At 36.1% G+C, this 20,536-nt stretch overlaps 1 protein-coding gene across 2 annotated transcripts in view; it reads right to left on the reverse strand.

Moving 5' to 3' along the window:
• Positions 1–20,536, reverse strand: part of LMAN2L (lectin, mannose binding 2 like) — a 48,832-nt gene that overhangs the window by 17,825 nt on the left and 10,471 nt on the right. The window contains exons 3-7 of one of the 2 annotated variants that reach the window (XM_074210033.1): positions 20,280–20,397; positions 18,526–18,608; positions 7,975–8,007; positions 6,698–6,859; positions 6,462–6,576 (exon numbers count right to left, since the gene is read on the reverse strand). In XM_074210033.1, the coding sequence (XP_074066134.1) occupies positions 6,462–6,576; positions 6,698–6,859; positions 7,975–8,007; positions 18,526–18,608; positions 20,280–20,397 (511 nt within the window). The remainder of the gene's footprint in view (positions 1–6,461; positions 6,577–6,697; positions 6,860–7,974; positions 8,008–18,525; positions 18,609–20,279; positions 20,398–20,536) is intronic. The other variant, XM_074210032.1, reaches the window with a different exon arrangement.

Here is a 20,536-nt window from a genome sequence, read left to right on the forward strand (position 1 = left end):
AAACAATTTAAATATCAAGGAGCCACAGTAAGGATCACGCAGGACCTAGCTGCATCAACTTTAAGGGATCGAAGGGCCTAGAATGAGATATTTCGAAGAGCACGGGAGCTTGGAATGCAGCCAAGAATCTACTTTCCTGTAAAGCTGAGCCTTCTCTTCCAGGGAAAAAGATGGACATTTACTGAAATGGAAGAATTCCAAAAATTTCTGATGAAAAGACCAGAGCTAAACAGAAAATTTGGACATCAAACAGGAGGTTCAAGAGGCACATGAAAAGGTAAAAAAAAAAAGGGGGGGGCGGTAAAAGGAAAAAAAAATGCAATCCAGTAAGTTGAAACTGGCTATATCCCAGCATGGGGGGGGGGGGAAGATTCTCATAAACCTTGAGAAATGTAACTCTGAGAGAATACACCTAGTCAGAAATGATGGACATTCATGACCTATCCATGAGACTACTATCTAATGGGATGTAACTGGCTTTAACTCCACTTGGGAGAAAGACTCTAATAATTCTCAGGAATTTTTACTCTATTCAATAGAATATACAGAATTAAAAGGGACAGACACTCAGAATTTTCTATGACTTAGATATAATGACCTAAAAAAAAAAACACTACCTCCCTAAAAGGGGGGACAGGAAAGAGACAAGAGTTGGGAGGGGATTGAATGGGGTAAATCTCACTACACTAAGAGGTACAAAAAACCTATGGTAATAGTGGGGAAGAAGGGAGCAGAGGAGAAACACCTGAATCTTCTTCTCATCAGACTTGGCTTAAAGTCAACTTACACATACTCAGTTAAATTATAAAACATCTAACCTTTAAAGTATTAAAAAGGGGAAAAGGGGGGGGATGGAGAAAGGGAAGGGGAGTGGGGGAAATAAGGGGAAATAACAAAAGGAAGGGAAGGGAAAAGGGAAAAAGGGAAAGGGGAAAGAAAGGGGAGGGTGTGATATAGGAGGGCAAACACACTGAAGGGGGTGGTTTTCAGAAACAAAAGACTGGGGAATATGGACAAAAAGGGGGAAGGGGGAAAATACAAACAGAGGGAAGATAGCATGGAGGGCAATAAAGAAATAGTAATCATAACCCTGAATGTGAATGAGATGAACTCTCCCTTAAAACATGAGCAAATAGCAGAGTGGATTAAAAACCAGAATCCTACAATATGCCGCTTACAAGAAACTCATTTGAAGCAGAGAGATACATATAGAGTAAAGGTAAAAGGTTAGAGCAAAATATATTTTGCTTCAGCTGAAGTAAAAAAAGCAAGGGTAGCAATCCTTATCTCAAAAGCAGCAGCAAAAATAGATAGTGTTAAAAGAGATAAGGAAGGAAACTTTATCCTCCTAAAAGGTACCACACAATAAAGTCATTTCAATATTGAATATATATGCACCCAAATTCTTAGAGGAGAAGCTGAAAGAACTACAGGAAGACATAGACAGCAAAACTCTACTAGTGGGAGACCTCAACCTCCCGCTATCAGATCTAGATAAATCGAATCATAAAACAAACAAGAAAGAAATTAGGGAGGTAAATAGATTGTTAGAAAAATTAGATAATGGTAGACTTACGGAGGAAACTGAATGGGAACAGAAAGGAATATACCTTTTTCTCTGCAGTACATGGAACTTATACAAAAACTGACCATGTACTAGGACATAAAAACCTAATGATCAATTGCAGAAAGGCAGAAATAGTGAATACATCTTTCTCAGATCACAATGCAATAAAAGTCATATGCAATACTGGGCCAAGGAGATATAGACCCAGAACAAATTGGAAACTGAATAACCTCATTTTAAAAAATGAGTGGACCAAAAAACACATTATGGAAAGAGTTAACCATTTTATCCTAGATAATGATAATAATGAAACAACATACCAAAACCTATGGGATTCATTCCAAGCAACTCTCAGGGGATATATTATAGCTCTAAATGTTTATATGAATAAATTGGAGAAAGAGGATCAATAAACTAAACATGCAACTAAAAAAATTAGAGAAAGAACAAATCAAAAATCCCCAATTAAATACCAAATTAGAAATTCTAAAAATTAAAGGAGAAATTAATAAAATTGAAAGCAAAAAAACTATTGAATTAATAAATGAAACCAAAAGTTGGCATAATGAAAAAACCAATAAAATTGATAAACCTCTGGTCAATTTGATTAAAAAAAGAAAGAAGAAAACCAAATTGCTAGTATCATAAATGAAAAAGGTGAACTCACCACCAATGAGGAGGAAATTAAAGTAATAATTTGAAATTATTTTGCCCAACTCTATGCCAATAAATTTGATAATCTAAGTGAAATGGATGAATATTTACAAAAATATAAGTTGCCCGGGTTAAATGAAGAAGAGATTAAATACTGAAACAACCCTATCTCAGAAAAAGAAATTCAACAAGCCATTACTGAACTCCCTAAAAAAACATCTCCAGGGCCTGATGGATTCACAAGTGAATTCTACCAAACATTTAAGGAACAATTGGTTCCAATCCTATATAAACTCTTTGGAAAAATAGGGAAAGATGGAACTCTGCCTAACTCTTTCTATGAAACCAATATGGTACTGTTACCTAAACCAGGAAGAGTTAAAACAGAGAAGAAAATTATAGACCTATTTCCCTGATGAATATAGATGCAAAAATCCTAAATAAAATCTTAGCAAAACAATTAAAACAAGTCATCACTAAGATAATACATTATGATCAAGTAGGATTTATTCCAGGAATGCAGGGTTGGTTCAACATTAGGAAAACTGTTAGTATACTCAATTATATCAACAACAAACCTATCAGGAATCATATGATCATATCAATAGATGCTGAAAAAGCTTTTGACAAAATACAGCATCCATTCCTATTAAAAACACTAGAGAGTGTAGGAATAAATGGACTGTTCCTTAAAATAATTAGCAGTATCTATCTGAAACCATCAACAAGCATTATATTCAATGGGGAGAGGCTAGAGGCATTCCCAATAAGATCAGGGGTGAAACAAGTGTGCCCATTATCACCACTACTATTCAAATTAAAGGAATTAGAATTGGGAAGGAAGAGACAAAACTCTCACTCTTCGCAGATGACATGATGGTCTACCTAGAAAATCGCAAGAAATCATCTAAAAAACTACTGGAAACAATTAGCAATTTTAGCAAAGTTGCAGGTTATAAAATAAACCCTCATAAATCCTTAACTTTTCTATATATGTCTAGCAAGAAACAGCAGGAAGAGCTAGAAAGAGAAATACCATTCAAAGTAACCTCAGACAATATAAAATATTTGGGAGTCTATTTGCCAAGACAGACTCAGAATCTTTTTGAAAAGAATTATAAAACACTTTTCACACAAATTAAATCAGATTTAAATAACTGGGCAAATATCAACTGCTCATGGATAGGTAGAGCTAATATAATAAAAATGACAATTCTACCAAAACTAAACTATCTGTTTAGTGCCCTACCAATCAAAATTCCAAAAAATTACTTTAACAAGTTAGAAAAAATTGTAAGTAAATTCATATGGAGAAATAAAAAGTCAAGAATTGCCAGGAGCTTAATGAAAAAAAGTACAAAAGAAGGTGGCTTAGCCCTACCTGATCTAAAATTATATTATAAAGTATCAGTCATCAAAACTGTTTGGTACTGGCTAAGAAACAGAGTGGTGGACCAGTGGAATAGACTAGGTGTAAAAGCAAGAGATGATTATAGTAATATCCTGTTTGATAAACCCAAAGAGTCCGGCCATTGGGATAAAAACTCCCTCTGATAAAAATTGCTGGGATAATTGGAAGTTAGTATGGAAGAAACTTAGATTAGACCAACACCTCACACCCTTTACCAAGATAAGATCCAAATGGTTACAGGACACAGACATAAAAAACAATACTATACGCAAATTAGAAGATGAAGGACTAGTCTACCTGTCAGATCTATGGAAAGGGGAACAGTTTATGACTAAGGAAGAGTTGGAGAACATCACCAAAAAACCAATTAGATGATTTTGATTACATTAAATTAAAAAGCTTTTGCACAGATAAAACCAATGTAACCAAGATCAAAAGAAAGGTAGTAAATTGGGAAACAATCTTTACAACTAATGATTCTGACAAAGGACTCATTTCTAAAATATACAGAGAACTGAGTCATATTTTCAAAACAAAAAGCCATTCCCCAATTGACAAATGGTCAAAGGATATGCAAAGGCAATTTACAGATGAGGAGATCAAAGTAATCCATAGCCATATGAAAAAATGGTCTAAATCATTAATTATTAGAGAAATGCAAATTAAAGCTTTTCTGAGGTACCACCTCACACCTCTCAGATTGGCCAGTATGACCAGGAAGGATAATGATCATTGTTGGAAGAGATGTGGGAAATCTGGGACACTATTACACTGTTGGTGGAGCTGTAAACTCATCCAACCCTTCTGGAGAGCTATTTGGAACTATGCCCAAAGGGCAACAAAAATGTGCATACCCTTTGACCCAGCAATACCACTACTGGGTCTATACCCTGAAGAGATGAGGAAAAAGGGTAAAAACATTACTTGTACAAAAATATTTATAGCAGCCCTGTTTGTGGTGGGAAAGAATTGGAAATCCAGTAAATGTCCTTCAATTGGGGAATGGCTTAGCAAACTGTGGTATATGTTATGTCATGCAACACTATTGTTCTATTAGAAACCAGGAGGGACGGGATTTCAGGGAAACCTGGAGGGATTTGCATGAACTGATGCTGAGTGAGATGAGCAGAACCAGAAAAACACTGTACACCCTAACAGCAACATGGGAGTGATGTTCAACCTTGAAGGACTTGCTCATTCCATCAGAGCAACAATTGGGAACAATTTTGGCCTGTCTGCAAAGGAGAGTACCATCTGTATCCAGATAAGGAGCTGTGGAGTTTGAACAAAGTGCAAGGACTATTCCCTTTAATTTAGAAAAAAAAAACAGATATCTTATTGTCTGATCTTGTTACCTCTTAGACTTCTCTTTAAGGATAAGATTTCTCTCTCATGACACCCAATTTGGATCAAGGTACAACATGGAAACAAAGTAAAGACTGACAGAGTGCTTTCTGTGGGGGGGGTGGGGGGAGGGAAGTAAGATTGGGGGAAATTGTAAAACTCAAATAATATCTTTAATAAAAATAAATTTAAAACCTTAAAAAATAAATAAAAACTTAAAAAGGAAAATGAACACAAATATTAGTTTCTTCATTCAATTACAAAACAGGTACACATCTAAAAATATGAAAGAAATAATTTTATGAAAAATATTAGATCAACAGTTGTAAGTACAGTAGAATCATTAAGAAGTATGCATAAGGGGCAGCTAGGTGGCACAGTGGATAAAGCACTGGCCCTGGAGTCAGGAGTACCTGGGTTCAAATCCAGTCTCAGACACTTAATAATTACCAGAATTATGCATAAACTGAGAAAGAGCACTGAAACTGGCACAAAGGTCATCAGGCATCTTTATGAGAAAAATGGCATTAGAATGGTAGAAACAAAAGTTGGACTAGACTCCAGAGATTAAAATGAAAATGAAGAGAGAGCAAGCAAAGAGAGAAGGGGTGGATTTATTCAAAGAGTACAGAAGGGAGGAAAGAGAGACTAAATATTAACTAGAAGGATAGAAAGATAAAGAGAATCTTTTTTTGAGGAGACCTGAATACATTTGAAGGCAGAAGTAAGAGAGCTTTTGAGGAAGGAAATATTAAAGATATAAATGCAAAAGAGAAGGTCTAAAGGAACTGTAGAGTTCGAAGTATAGATGAAGGGGTAAGTTTTAATAAGGAAAGATAAATCTCTTTTATACAACCAACCTGATTTACCAAATATTGCTTTAGCAGAAATAATACAAACCAGGAAAAATTTCTTGGCTTCTCCAAAATGGACACTTGTCCAGGACTTTAATTACCTGGCCTCTGGATGTAGGAAAGTAAGAGGAAGATACCTTTCTGTTTCTGCCTCTTCAAATCATATGCTCACTTGGACTGCCTTTCTTAGAAATACCATCAAATGATCTACTGTGAATAAATTAGCTATTCTCAACAATATAATCCAAGATAATTCTTAAGGACTTAGGATGAAAGATGTTGTTCTCCTCCAGAGACAGGACTGGTAAAACCTGAATACTGAATGAAGATACTTCTTTATTTGATTTATTTCTCTTAGGGGATTTTTTGGGGGTCCGTGTTTTCTTTCACAGCATGACTTATTACAGGGAAATGTGTTTTGTATGACTACACATGTCTAACTATATCAAATCATTTGCTTTCTCAATAGGGTGGGAGGTGGGGGAGAATTTGGAACTCAAAATTTGAAAAGAGAAGGGTGAAATTGTTTTTCAATATAAATGGGAAAAAATATTAAATTTTTAAAAAGAATCTCATCAAGGTCATAGTTTGGAGATATGACCTAAATTTTGCTAGAATGCTTGTGATGTACCTGAGAGGTCTCCAGTGACAGAAGAGGTACCAAAGAAGTAGCCCCGAGGCAGGCGGACTCCAGGCACATCAATGCAGTCCCTCCATTCATGTTTGCCATCAATGTCCAACATGATCTAGAGAAAGACAGATGGATAAATCATGGGCTCTGCCCTGGGAAGGGAAAGCACAGAAAAAGGAGAGATGTAGCCCACACTTACTTTCTCCAAAGCCAACCTGTCAGGGGCAGGGACTCACCGTCAAGCGCCTCTTGACGTAGCGAATCACCAGGAAAGTATCATGGTTGAGATTTCGAACCATGGCTGTGCAGCCCCCCAATTCCGTGGGCCTCCCATCCCGCTCATGGTCATAGCTGAGGGAGCCATTGCTCACCATGGCTGAGACATATGGGAACACCCGCTGGAGAAACAAAGGAGAAAGAAAAGAAGACTCTGTCAGCAGAGATCTTGAAGGGATACATGGAGGCACATGTGCATAAAACCCCCCAGAGTAATGAGAAAGGCAGAAACAAGCAGTAGGAACCACCCAGCCTCACAGCAAACAAGAGAGGACAAAATCACAGTCACCTTTTCCATTCCCTGCTTAAACAGCTAATCAAGGCATAGATATCTGGTCTGAGAGGGAAAAGTCACCTACTACATGACACTAACTTCAACATGTGCCTGGTGACATAGAGGCTCCAAAGTCTTAGTCCTACCAGGGTTCTCCAACAATGTTTGGAGTACTTTTTATGCTGCCCTAGTATTCCTTGTCTTTTTATTTGTATAGTTTGTCCTCCTGATTTGATTCATGGGCAGGGATTGTGCTTTTTGTTTCTTGGCATTTCCAATCAAGTCCACTAGAGTGGTAGGTATTCAAAAGAATTTGACAGCTAATTGATAAGTTATTTATGGAAATTGTTCTCATTTAAGATGATTCCTTCCAACTTTGATACTAGAGAATACTAAAGAGATTTAGATTTAGATAGTCCTGCTAGTATTAGTGTTGCTGAGTTAATATCCAATTTGATTAATATCTTATTAATGAAAATCCTCTGTTCTCTCAATCCGTTTAAATCTAAATAACTCTACCCTACAAGATTATCCCACAGAATGTTAAAAACTGCCAAGTTCCTAACAAATAGGGTATGTTCTCATCTACTCCATAGTCCCTGTCCTCAAAAAAAATATTGAGAAGATGCTATTAGCTTAACACCTAAGTATTTCAACAAAGATTTCTATTAACAATTCTTTGAATAGAGATGGCTGGCTACCCACTCCAGAACAAGCAAGCCTGGAGACGGAGAAAGGAAGGAATGATGAGATGGTTACAGAAATATAAAACATGCTATATTTTATCTGATAAGCTTCCCATTTGGAGCTTGATGTCAAAAATCAACATGCAGGTTTATGCTTCAAAACAAGGGCAACGTTTAGTGGCACTTGGTACACTGATACAAACTCTATACAAGACCAAATGTTGAAGGGACATACATGAGGATGAGGGATGGGAATGGTGTGTCAAGAATTGGGTACCTGGACTCCTGGAGAATATCTCCTCTTCTGGGCCTGGAGGGGACCAGCAGTTATTTCAAAAGAGAGGGCACAGAACAGGAGACAGGGTCAGAAAGAACAGGCCACTGAGGAAGTATGGCCAAGCTATAGAGGATGAGTATACTAATCTCAGACTGCTCCACCCTCCAATCCCTCCCAAAGGACCAAGGGATATACCAAAACATGCAAGGAGTAACAGATAATCTAGTCCCCTCTCCTATCTTAGAGAATCAGAAAGTCTGAAGTCTTTCCTGAGATTGGGGTGCTTCCATATTACTGGAAGGGGCTGAAGTTAAGTGGAATTCTTCTGACGTTGAAATGACCTTTATTTCTGTTTATGTCCTACTGTTTCAGACTTGGGATTCCAGTCCTTGTCAAAAACACAAGAATTTCACAAGAATCTTTTAAAAAAAACTGATAACCACAAATTAAGCCCAAAGAGACAGCTCTTTACCCAACTGAACTCTTATTGGCATACACCTATGATTTTTTATGCCACACTATTTGCATAAAGATAAAATTCAAGTTGGGAATAGCAGCATGGCAGATGTAGAAAAACTTTTAGTTACACAGCTTTAATTTAGAAAAACTGTCATAATTTTGTGACTTTCCAAATAGAAAATACTGAAATAAAAACTCAGGCCTATTCCAATGGGAATGAAGGGACAAGGAGTAAAACTGGAAGTATCTGGAAAAGGGCAGAATGGCTTACTTAAAATTAGAGCATCTCATCACCATTCCATCCCCATGGTATATAAAACCAATGGATAGTCTCCAATAACCTAAGTCACACATTAATTATCATGTACAGGGACAATATAGATGAGAGATCGTACTAAATCTTTTAAAAAGCTGGAAAGGCTGATCTCTGCTTCTAGAAAGTGGGTTCTGTGATTATACAATTAGGTTTAGTCTACTCTAATGTCTAATTATCTTAATCTTGTAATCATGTAGTTAATATTAAGACTTCAAATGCTAGTCAAGTGACTGAAGCCAGTCAAGAGGTCTGATAGGAATAGTATACCACTAATCCTCTACATGATATAAATTTGGATTTGTTGCTCCATCCAGCCTGATTGCAACTCTCTTAATAGGATGTAGGGTCAAGCTATATTTAAGGGTCCACATATGTAACTTAATCTGTGTAGACAGACAATTTGCCCTGAAAAATCTAGTTGAGAGGCACAGATATCAGGTCTAAGGAGCTCAGAAACCTAATGAAGGATGGCGGAATATTTAAAGTCAATAAAATGGAGATCTTCTTAGATGACTTAAACAGGACATAAATATCTATAGACTTGATTCTTCTGCCAACTTTGACATGAATAGAACCTGCTGAAAAACTCCTTAAATCCAACTTTTAAGGATCTATACCCTACTCTTGCATTCAGAAAAGGTCCAGAGTGAAGTGCGGCAACTGGTAAAATGAAGAAGTATAAAAACAAATAAGATCACACCTAAGGGAACAGGAGCATATTTCCTCAGGGATATAGTCCTTTTAAACAGAGTTAATGATAAAAAAAAGTATAAAAGTTTGAAAGGGAACACTGATAATAATGAATCAAAGGATCAGGAGAATCATGTAATTGAAATGCAACCATATCACATCTGTTGACATATATAAGTGCATATAGGTAAACTGTATACATTCATATGTCTATGCACATGACCAAGGATATTAGATATGTGCATGTGTGCGTGTGAATAAGGCACTTGTGATCAATCTTTTTTTTCTACAAAGAAATGTTCAGTCATTAGAAAAGACAAAGAGGAGAGTTTAACTGCACAGTGACAGTCTGAGGTTTCCCAGAACAAGTAAAATTGGTTTATTAGAAGAGTTGTAAGGTGATTTTTTTGTTTTAGGTAGTTTCTATAAAAATATCAACTCTTTTCCCCATTCATGCTGAAGAAGCAGAGAACATTTCTTGAAATCAACAATGAATTTTTATAGGTATAAGAAGAATAATCTGTATAAAAGCTGGTTAGGTCTATGGTTACAAATCCAAGGTACTAGTGGGTCATTCATAATGTTACAATAAGAATCTTTTAGAGGAGAATTCCACAGTCAATCAGACCTGGGTAATTTCTGGTAATGAATGTTCCTATGATAAATAAGATTGCTAATAACATGAAAAGGAGAGGCATTCTCAGTTTTACTATGGTGTGCTGTTTCTACTATGGTAGAAAATGAATGATTTACATATGACCATCCATAACTCTAAAAAATAAGGTATTAGATTTGCTAAAGAAAATCATTATGATAGAATCTTTGACACTGAATTCTTATGGAATGGGATGAGATAGATACAAAGAAGAAAAAATTCACAAAGGAATTATCTCACAGGTATGTCTCAGCGTAGGTGTGTGTGTAAGGTGCTAAGAAAGGCATTTGAATGCTTAGCAAAATGTTTTTAAATTTCAAACCACTATAATTAATATTTTTTAATTTAGAAAAAAAATTAAGGTACCAAAAATGAAGCTAAAAGGAGTAAACTCAAGGGACAGGGATATAACTGGGACAAGTACTCCCTATTCAATACACTGGAAAGCAATTTGGCAAAAATTAGACTCACACTGAACAATACTTGCCATACCACGATAAGCTCAAAATATATAACCTGAATGTAAAAGGTCATGTCATTTAGATAAAATAGGAAATTTTGATTATCTGAAATTAAAAAGCTTTTGTGGAAACAGTCAATGCAGGTAAAACAAGAGAAGCAACAGTTAACTGGGAAAAAAATCTTTGCAAAAAATATTTCTTTTTTCTTTTCTTTTTTTTTTAGGTTTTTGCAAGGCAAATGGGGTTAAATGGCTTGCCCAAGGCCACACAGCTAGGTAATTAGTAAGTATCTGAGACCGGATTTGAACCCAGGTACTCCTGATTCCAAGACCATGCTTTATCCACTATGCCACCTAGCCTCTCCAAAAAAATATTTCTGATAAAGTTTGATATTCCAAATACACAGGAAATTCAAATATAAAAGAAAAGAAGAATAGGAAGATGGTACAGTGAGAAGCAATTTAACTAGCTCTCTCACCCCAATGCTCTAAAAAACAAGAAAGAACACCAGATGAGTTACCTGAGTAACAAGAGGAGGATTAGACAACTATATCTGACTATTATCCCAAACCAGAGGAAGAAAAACAAAACAAAACATAAGGAAAAAAACAATCCTTCTGAATCTGATGAACACTTAATAAAGATTATCTCTTATGTTTCTCTTTTCCTTGATAATAATCCCTCATGCCAAAAATTATTATTTTTTTTTTAAAGAAAACAGATTTATTTAAAGAAGTTACAACATAAAAGAAAGTGATAGGAAAGTTAGGTAGAGATTAAGGAGTCTGGAAAGGTATAGGAGAGCAAAAATTACTAATTTTTAAATATGTTTAACAAAATACATATATATATGTAAAATGCTAACCTGACTATTCCCTGCTGAAGGGAGGGGGTGGGAAGGGAGGGTGGAGGGAAATTTTGTAACTTGGAAATATGGATATACAAATGGATGAAAACAAATAAACAAACAAATAAATAAAAACAAGAGGATTAGACTTTTTTTTTCTGATTCCCATGACCTCTTAAATCGCTCCAAAACAAATTATGCCCCAAATATAAAACAACTTGAGCTGCCTCCATAGTCTAGGACATCCAGAAACCAAAAGAAGGCTAAAAAAAATAACATAAACTGATGCTCACTCAGCACCCCTCCTCCACTTCTCATGCTACCTGCAGTTAGATTGTCTAGCAGTCCTAAGAACCTGACACAAACTTACAGCAAATCCATCCCCACACCTTCTCTTCCTCATGCAGAAGGCCACTCAGCACCAGTACTGCAAAGTTTTAAACTGCCAGTGCTTGAGGAATACACCTTTTCAGCACCAATGTGTCAGCTCCCTGAATTGCTAGGACAATCCCTACCAAAAATGCACAAAAAATTTGTAAAGATTCAATTACAAAGTGCTCCTTAAAGAAATAAAGAATAAATTAAATAGCTGGAAAGATATTTGGTGTTCATTGGTAGGTCTCGTCAATATAATAAAAATAATACTATTACCAACATTAATTTACATTTTTTTTATTTAAAGCAATGGGATTAAGTGACTTGCCCAAGGTCACATCACTAGGCAATTATTTTGTGTCTAAGGCCACATTTGAACTCAGGTCCTCCTGACTCCAGGGCCAGTGCTCTATCTACTGTGCCACCTAGCTACCTCTAATTTACATTTTTAATGCTATACCAACCAAATTATCAAGATGATATTTTATAGAATTAAATAAATAACAAAATTAATTTGGAATAATAAAAAAATCAAGATTATTAAGGGAAATGCTGAATGAAGAAGGAGGAATAGTATTTCCAAAGCTCCAATTGTTATAAAGTAGAACTCATCAGAACTGTCTAGTATTGATAGAAAATAGAGAAACAGATCAATGGAAAAGTCTAGATAGGAAGAATCAGAAACAACAAAACTTAAAATCCCAATGTTTGATAAAGTGGAAAATTTTAATTATTGAGGAAAAAAATTCTTATTTGATAAAAATTGCTAGGGGGAAAAAAAAGAAAGGAGGCTGGTAGAAATTAAACAGCTTGTACTACACATCCCAAAACATTATAATTAGAGTGACCTCAATATTTAAGATCTTATTTTTTTAAAAAATTAAAAGGAAAACAGATCACATAACTCTTAGAGATGAGAGTTGTATTCTTAACCAAATCAGAGATAGAGGCAATAAAAGTTAACTTTTATTACTTGAAATAGAAAAGCTTCTACAAAAACAATGCACTTAGAATAAGAAAGAAAATGGTAGAATAGGGGGAAAAAATATTTACATGAAATTTCTGATGAGGGTTTGGTATCTAAGGTATGGCAACAATAAGAAAATATATATAGAACTAGGGGCAGCTAGGTGGCGCAGTGGATAGAGCACCGGCCTTGGAGTCAGGAGTACCTGGGTTCAAATCCGGCCTCAGACACTTAGTGATTACCTAGTCATGTGGCCTTGGGCAAGCCACTTAACCCCATTGCCTTGAAAAATCTAAGGAAAAAAAATATATAGAGAACTAACAGTCATTCCTCAATCAAAGGATATGAAGAAACAGTTCTCAAAGGAACTGTGAGGTATTCACAACCACATGAAATGTTCCACATCACTAATAATGAAATAAATGCACATCAGCACAATCCTGAGGTTTCACCTCACACATTGCCAATTGGCAAAAAAAATGACCCCCAAAATAACAAGTCAGTGCTGGAGGGGTTGTGGAAAGACCAGTACATTAATATGTTAATGACGGTAGCTTTGAAATAATACTATCATTTTATAAAACAATTTGGAATTATGAAAAAAATTAAATAAAATGTCTATACCCTTTGAGCCAAAGACTCCATTACTGGGTTTATCTCCTAAGGAAGGCATCAATTTAAAAAAAAAAAAGCTCCCTACACAGCAAAATATTTATAGCAGCATCTTTTGTGATAGCTAGAAACTGGAAACAAAGTAAATTTTCTCAGTTGGGAATGGCAAAGCAAATTGTAGTAGATGGATTTATCCTGGAATATTACCGTGCTGCAAGACAGTATGTATGTGATGAACACTGAGAAATGGAAAAATCTTTATAAAATGATGAAAAGAGAAGAAAGCATATCAAAGAAAATAATATATATACACAATAAAAAAAATAAAAATAAAATTATAAAGCACAAGCAGGACTCCAAAGGAGTGAAATGAGATGATATCTGTAAAGCCATTCTTTCATGGAATATATATATATATGTATATATATATATATATATATTGCATACATTTTCAGACTTTTTCAATGTATATATACATATATATATATACATATACACAATGTAACAGTCAATTGAGCTGTTTTTTTTTCTTTCTAAAAAATACTATTTTTTTATATGGGATGGCTGTGAGGGGGGAAAAGGAGGTATATTTGAGATAACTATGACACTATAAGAAAGAGGATATAGCAATAAAAACATTTAAGAAAAAACATATCTGATTGAATGGTGATAGAGAAATAAAATTTGAAAATTATAGTGGGTATTTTTTCCTAGCTAAAGTCAGCACAGACCACCAATAGAGAAGGAATTCAGACAGTTAAGGTTCATAATCTTCCACCAAGGCAGGAGAGCTAGAACTTACAGTTATATACATGAGGTGGCAAGTGCTCCATTCTGTGGTTTAGTTTGCTGCTGTAACTCTGGCACTACAGTGAAGAGCAGACTCTGAACATGAGCCAGTGGTCACTCTAGTCCTATAATGTATAGAGTATTCCAGGTAGTGATCATGGATCAGGGGGCAAGTCTACAAGTCTGTCACTATGATCCAGTAGTAACTTCCAGTAACCTAATAAGGTCACAAGAGTAATAAATCATAGACCCAGGATTCAAAGTCAAATCTTCTGACTCCAAACCTAAATGCTACCTTAATCATTGGGCCTCTATCAATAGGGAAGTCTGCTCCCATTTTAGAGGTAGGATCCAAATGTTTTTAACTTCTTAATGTGTTCACGTCATTAGTTTTCAATCTTTTGCCACTGCAGGAGATAAGAAGTTTGGCATACCAAAGAGAGCAGAACCAAAAGAATAATTTACACAATGACAACATTATAAAGGAAAATATCTTTGAAAGATTTAAGAGTTCTTATCAATGCAATGACTGACTTTGATTCTAGAGGATGATGAAGCATATTACTCTTTTCTTGAGAGGTGATACATATATGAAGACATATATGCAAGTGTGAACTTGTTTTGTTTGACTGAAAATGGGTTAAAAGGCTTACCAAAATGGCCACCACCATAGGTTAATGGTTTTAGGGTTAACAGTTTTGATGTTGTGACATGTAGAAACAGATAGGAATTTTGAGAAAGGACTGGTTTCTTCTCAAGCCTGTTCCTTGTAAGGAAAGAGGAAAGAATTGGAAACAAAGCAGATGCCCATTGATTGATCAACGGATAAAGAAACTATGGTTTCACAAATGTAATGGAACACTATTGTGCTGTAAGAAACACACACAAAAACATGGTAAGACATGAACTGAGACAGAGTAACCAAGAAGAGCTATATAAGGACTGATTGTATTACCTAAGACACAGAGTGCCTTGGCATACCAACTATCCTTTGCTATGACCAACAGTTAGCTCGAATATGCAGAAAATCAGCAAGTCAATTAAGTTCATACCAGCCTTGAAGTAGTAGACCCTGAGTCATTTGATGGTTTATGAACCTTCCAGAAACATCCTTATCTTTAGAAACTCCTCTAAATGCTATTTGTCTCTTGGACACATCTTATTTTATGATTTTTGTAGGCACCCCTTATCTTATTGCTTATATTTAAGCCTTGAATTGTCAGGGATGCTCATCTAAGAATTACACTTGCCAAACTAATAAAATCTCCTCTAATATAACCCCCCCCCCCCCCCAGGCAGGAACATGAGACTAAGGAAAAAAAAGATCAAGTAGGGTGCAAAAAAAGGATCATGAAGATATATATTTTTAAAAAGCAGAGAAAAGAACAGAAAGAAGATGAGAAAGAAGTACAAACAAGAACTTTTGAAAGTTTCAGGTTTGGACAGTAACTAAGTGACCTGCTGAAGATCACACAGCTGATATAAATATTTGTATATATGTGGGTCTTTCCCCCTTTTCGATGATCTCTTTGGGATACAGACCTAGTAGTGATATTACTGGAACAAAGGGTATGCTCTCATATGAGTTTTTAATTATCATTATCTTCTTTGTATTATAATTCCAAAATCAAAATAAGAATAGCTGCTATTTATATAGCATTTTAAAGTTTTCAAAGTGACTTCAACATATTATTTTATTTGATCCTCACAATTTGGGGATGTGGGAGTTATTATAATCTTCAATTCTACCTTGAGGGTGGGAATCTGTTATTCTCAGGCATATCTGTGATTAGGTAATAAATCATAAAATCACAGACTGAACCCTGGAAGGAACCTCAGAGTTGTCCCTGGTCATCCAGCTAGGAGTGACAGGCCTAGATTCAGAAAAACCTGAGTTCAAAGCCAGCCTTGAATGCATTCTTGTTTTGATCCTTTGATATTATTTGCCTCAGTTTCTTCATCTGTAAAATGGTGACAATAAGGGTGGCTAGGTGGTGCAGTGGTGCACACTGGCCCTGGAGTCAGGAGGACCTGAGTTCAAATATGGTCTCAGACATTTAATAATTACTTAGCTGTGTGACCTTGGGCAAGTCACTTAACCCCACCTGCCTTGTAAAAAACAAAAAACAACACCACCCCCAAACAAAAAAGTGTTTAAAATGGCGACAATAATTCTACCTACCTTTCAGGATTATTATGAGTATCAACTGAGATATTAATTGTAATGTGCTTAACACAATACCTGGCAGATAAAAGACACAAATAAGTGTCTGAGGCAGAGTTCAAACCCAGATCTTCCCTCCCTCCACTAAAACATATTACCTGGGAAGAAAGAAGGGAAAGTCATGTGTTCTCACAGAAAGAACCCTAATCGGTAACTTGCGCTATGACAGTCCTTCAGTGCCTCATTTTACTGTGGGGTAAAGTCAAGGTCATAAGAGTTTGGAAGTTCAACATGTACCCATCTTTCTCCTGCTCACGTTAGTGAACAACACAGATAAGTACATTATACCATGAACAGGACACATAGGGGCTTTTTTTGGTTACTGGGTTTGTTTTTGTTTTGTTCTGTTTTGGGGGAGGTTAGCCTTATTACCTTACAATCAATTCAGGTTATCTTAATACCTTGATAAGCAGTATCCCAAGACAAGGATATAAAATCTAAGGATAGATAGCACTTGTCTATGCAACACAGGGAAGGACCATATAGTGGAAAGAGCATGTTTTTAAATCCCTTCTGTGGTGATTATTACTTGTGTGTGACCTTGGGCAAGTCACTTAAACTCCCTGACCCTAAGTTTTTTCATCTGTTAACTAAGGGAGCTGGACTAGATAAATCTGAGGTCCCTTCTAATTCTAGTCCTATGAACCTTTCCCCAAATCAGTAAGTCCAAAAAAAGCAGCCTCAAGATCTTAAGGAGAGAATTGACCCCGCAGAAGTAAAATGAAGAAAAAGAACCTGAGAGTGGTTAGAAAACAATATCTAAGCCAAAAAAAAAAAAACTCTAAGAACAAAATAGCAACTATACCATCTGGCCTGTTTGATACTGAAAATATTGCTGATGACTTTGAAAAAATTACAGAAATGCCAACTAAATAGAAGGGATTCCTTGATAACTGACCATTAAAGGAATGAGATGTACAGTAACTTGACTCCAAATGAATTCAGTAGGGTCTTTAAAGAAATGGCACTTTGGCTCAGATCAATATCCTCAAACTTACTTTGCCCCCTGGACACAATTGTAATGAAAAATGACTTACTTCTTGTTACTCCCTGAGCTACAAATCGCACCTCCCATCTCTGCACCTTTGCACAGGTTGTCCCCTATACCAACAATACACATCCTTCCCATTTTGATCTTTTAGAATCCTTTACTTCCTCAAGGTTCAACTCAGAACAGTTCTTAAGCTTCCTCAACTTGTTCCTGCTTTTATCCCCTTCTCAAATTATTGTGTAGTTGCATGTACATGTACACACACACACACACACACACACACATGCTCTATATATTCCCAGTAGAATGTAAATTTATAGAAAGGCATTTTTTTCATTATGTCATATGTAAATCATATTTACTGAATGCTTCCTGAATTCAATTGAACTTCTATATCCTAGAATCCTTATTCAAGGCTAACAATTCCTCTTCTTGACATATAAAATAACTTGACATACTGATCCCAGAAATGGAGCATAGAGAGTACAACTAAAAACTTCAGATAGTGCCATTTGCTATGTAGCAAAATGAACATCTCCAGTAAGGCCTCCCTTTCCAACTTATACAATGAGCTTTTACTTTACTCCTATCTCTGTCTTCCTTCTCCCACAATCCTCTTATTTATGTAATCAGTTAAAGAAACCCAGTAACACTATAATCTTTATTTCCTCCAATGTCAGTCCCACAGAATAGAAATAGATATATGTATTTTCTGCTGCCTATTCAAAAAGATCTGAGGAACCCTGAAGAACAGGAGTTTCCTCATATGATCCTATTCTAAGGCAAAGGATTGCTAGGGTTCTGAGATCATTTTCCTATGTAGCCTTTCACATGGAAGGTAGTAGCTGCTCCTCAACTTTAAGGGTTTGAAGATTAGGATAGCAGCAGAGGAGAAAAAATCACTAATATTAATTTATATATGCATGCACTCATGAACACAGTCAAGTATGAAGCGCAGTAATTAGTGAGAGAAATATGAACTACAGTTTAATGAAAACTAGAACTACTATTTTTCTCTCTTTCAAAAAACAAAAGACAATTTCTAAAGTCCAAAGATGAGGCAAATAAGGTAAATTACTCTCTATTCAATCACCTTCTCAAAACTTTCCTAGAGAATATCAATGAAATTAGGCCTATTAATGTATGTTTTGCCCCTTGTCCTTACCTCTTGCTGTTTTTCTTCATTAGGATATGTATCTACAAATACTCCTAGTCCTACAAAGTTGTCCTTGCTCCCAAAGACAGGACCTATAAGAATGAAAAGACAAAGACCAATCAAAACAAGGGTTTGAACATTCCAATGAATACCCCTTACTCTGGAGTAGAAGAGTTCAAGTGAGTCTCAAGTTTTACTTGGAAGGGAAAGCCAGGGAGCAAGAGATAATGTCATCCCATATTTATTTAGCCTTATAGCAACTCACTGGGATATAACTGCCACAGATACCCAACTTTCCAGATTTCTTCTTCAGAAACACTCAGTAAAGACCAATTCCCCAAGAGATGAAGGTGAATTCCCAAGTTCTAAATTGAGGGACAAAGCTTTTTAATTCTTAGAGTTTAGACTAAATTAAACCTTCCATGTTCTTCAAGAGGGGATCATATAAACAGTGAATTCAGAATAGATAGCTTCTCTGATCTCCACAATCTCTTAAAACTCTTCAAAACAGAAATTATGCACCAAAGATAAAGAAACTTCAGTTGTTTCTATGATCTACAACACCTAAAATCCAAAAGAGAAAAAAACAATCCCTGAAATCCAAGAATTGATGCTCACTGACCCTGAGTTCACTCAGGCCCCTGCCTCCCATACTAGTAGTGAGGCCTTACTAGCAGATACAAAGAAATGACCCAAATTTACATCAAAACCCACCCCTGCATCCCATGTCTCCTCCCTTCTTCTTTGCCATAGAAATACTAGTTCCAAGTTACAGAAGTTTGCTAGGTCTTGATAGTCAGTTTGACCACTGTCCTTCAGGAGTAAATGCCTGTTGGAGACTGCAGCTTGAAGCATCAATGCTACAAAGCTCTAAAAAGCTGGTGCCAGTGAAGCAGGCTCTGAACTGATGGTACTAGCCAAGGTACTAAGGAATAGAGACAGTAAAGAAAGGTCACCAGGACAGGACAATAATATATGTGAGGAAGTGTGCTATACAGTATTCCACTAAGCCTGAAGGAAAAGAGCATGGTATCTGGGATTGGTTCTGACCACCCAAAAGTCAGTTGCAGAAGAGACCTAGATTAATGAACCATGAATTCCTGGGGTGGGGGGGGGGGGGGGAGGAAGGTTGAGACAATTTTAGATTCAGCCCCAAGGAAATCATGATCAGAGGGGAGAGAATCAGGCAATAAGAAATGAGGAAAATAACGGGGAGAAAAGATTTGAAAGTCCCAAAAATTTCAGGAAGAAAAAGTTTTCAAAGAATATAAGCAGATAAATCCAGGAAAAAGAGCAACAATAGAAGGAAATATAACCTTCAGGTCCAGTAAACACGTCCAGGCATCGCTGAATAAATACTGCAAAATGAAAGAGATTGATCCAGCTCCTTGGAGACAGAAGCTACAGTGTCTCTAGTTCCATAAGCAGAAATCTGTTTTTTCCCCTAGGACTTAGTTCTGTTAAGATTTTTCAGGGTATGTAACCTTTAGGGTTGGACTCTTCAACTCTCAATAGCCAACATGCCAAGTGGCAGGAAATAAAAAACCTAGAGACTATTAATGAGTAAGAAGCCATTGGAGATTAAGCCAAACTTATCTGTTTAGCAGGATTTCAGACCCATTCTAAATTTAAGACTTATTTGCCATAAACACAGATGCCAAACTATTTCACAAACTGCAAAGAAAACTACCTCCTGTATCTTCTGCAAAGTGGAAACCTTTTCACATCCCACACAAAGAGACTCTAGACAAAAGTACTGGTACCTGGCTGCATCCGATCCTTTGTATACCAAATTGCAAAGCCATCTCCATTCAGATTTTTCTTTCCTTGTCCGTGGATTTTGAAATGCACTTGAAGTTCCCAGTCTCTCAAATAACAAGGCTACAAAGGAAAAAGGATGAGTCAATAGAAACATGAGCTGCAAGGCCCTCAGTTTCCCAAAATCAAATTAGGCATAAGGAAACCGAACAAATAGTTAACATAATAACAAGACTATAGAGAAACTAGGCCATAGGATCGA

This window comes from Macrotis lagotis, chromosome 1 (genome assembly GCF_037893015.1).
Source record: "Macrotis lagotis isolate mMagLag1 chromosome 1, bilby.v1.9.chrom.fasta, whole genome shotgun sequence".
NCBI classification, from domain to species: Eukaryota; Metazoa; Chordata; class Mammalia; order Peramelemorphia; family Peramelidae; genus Macrotis; species Macrotis lagotis.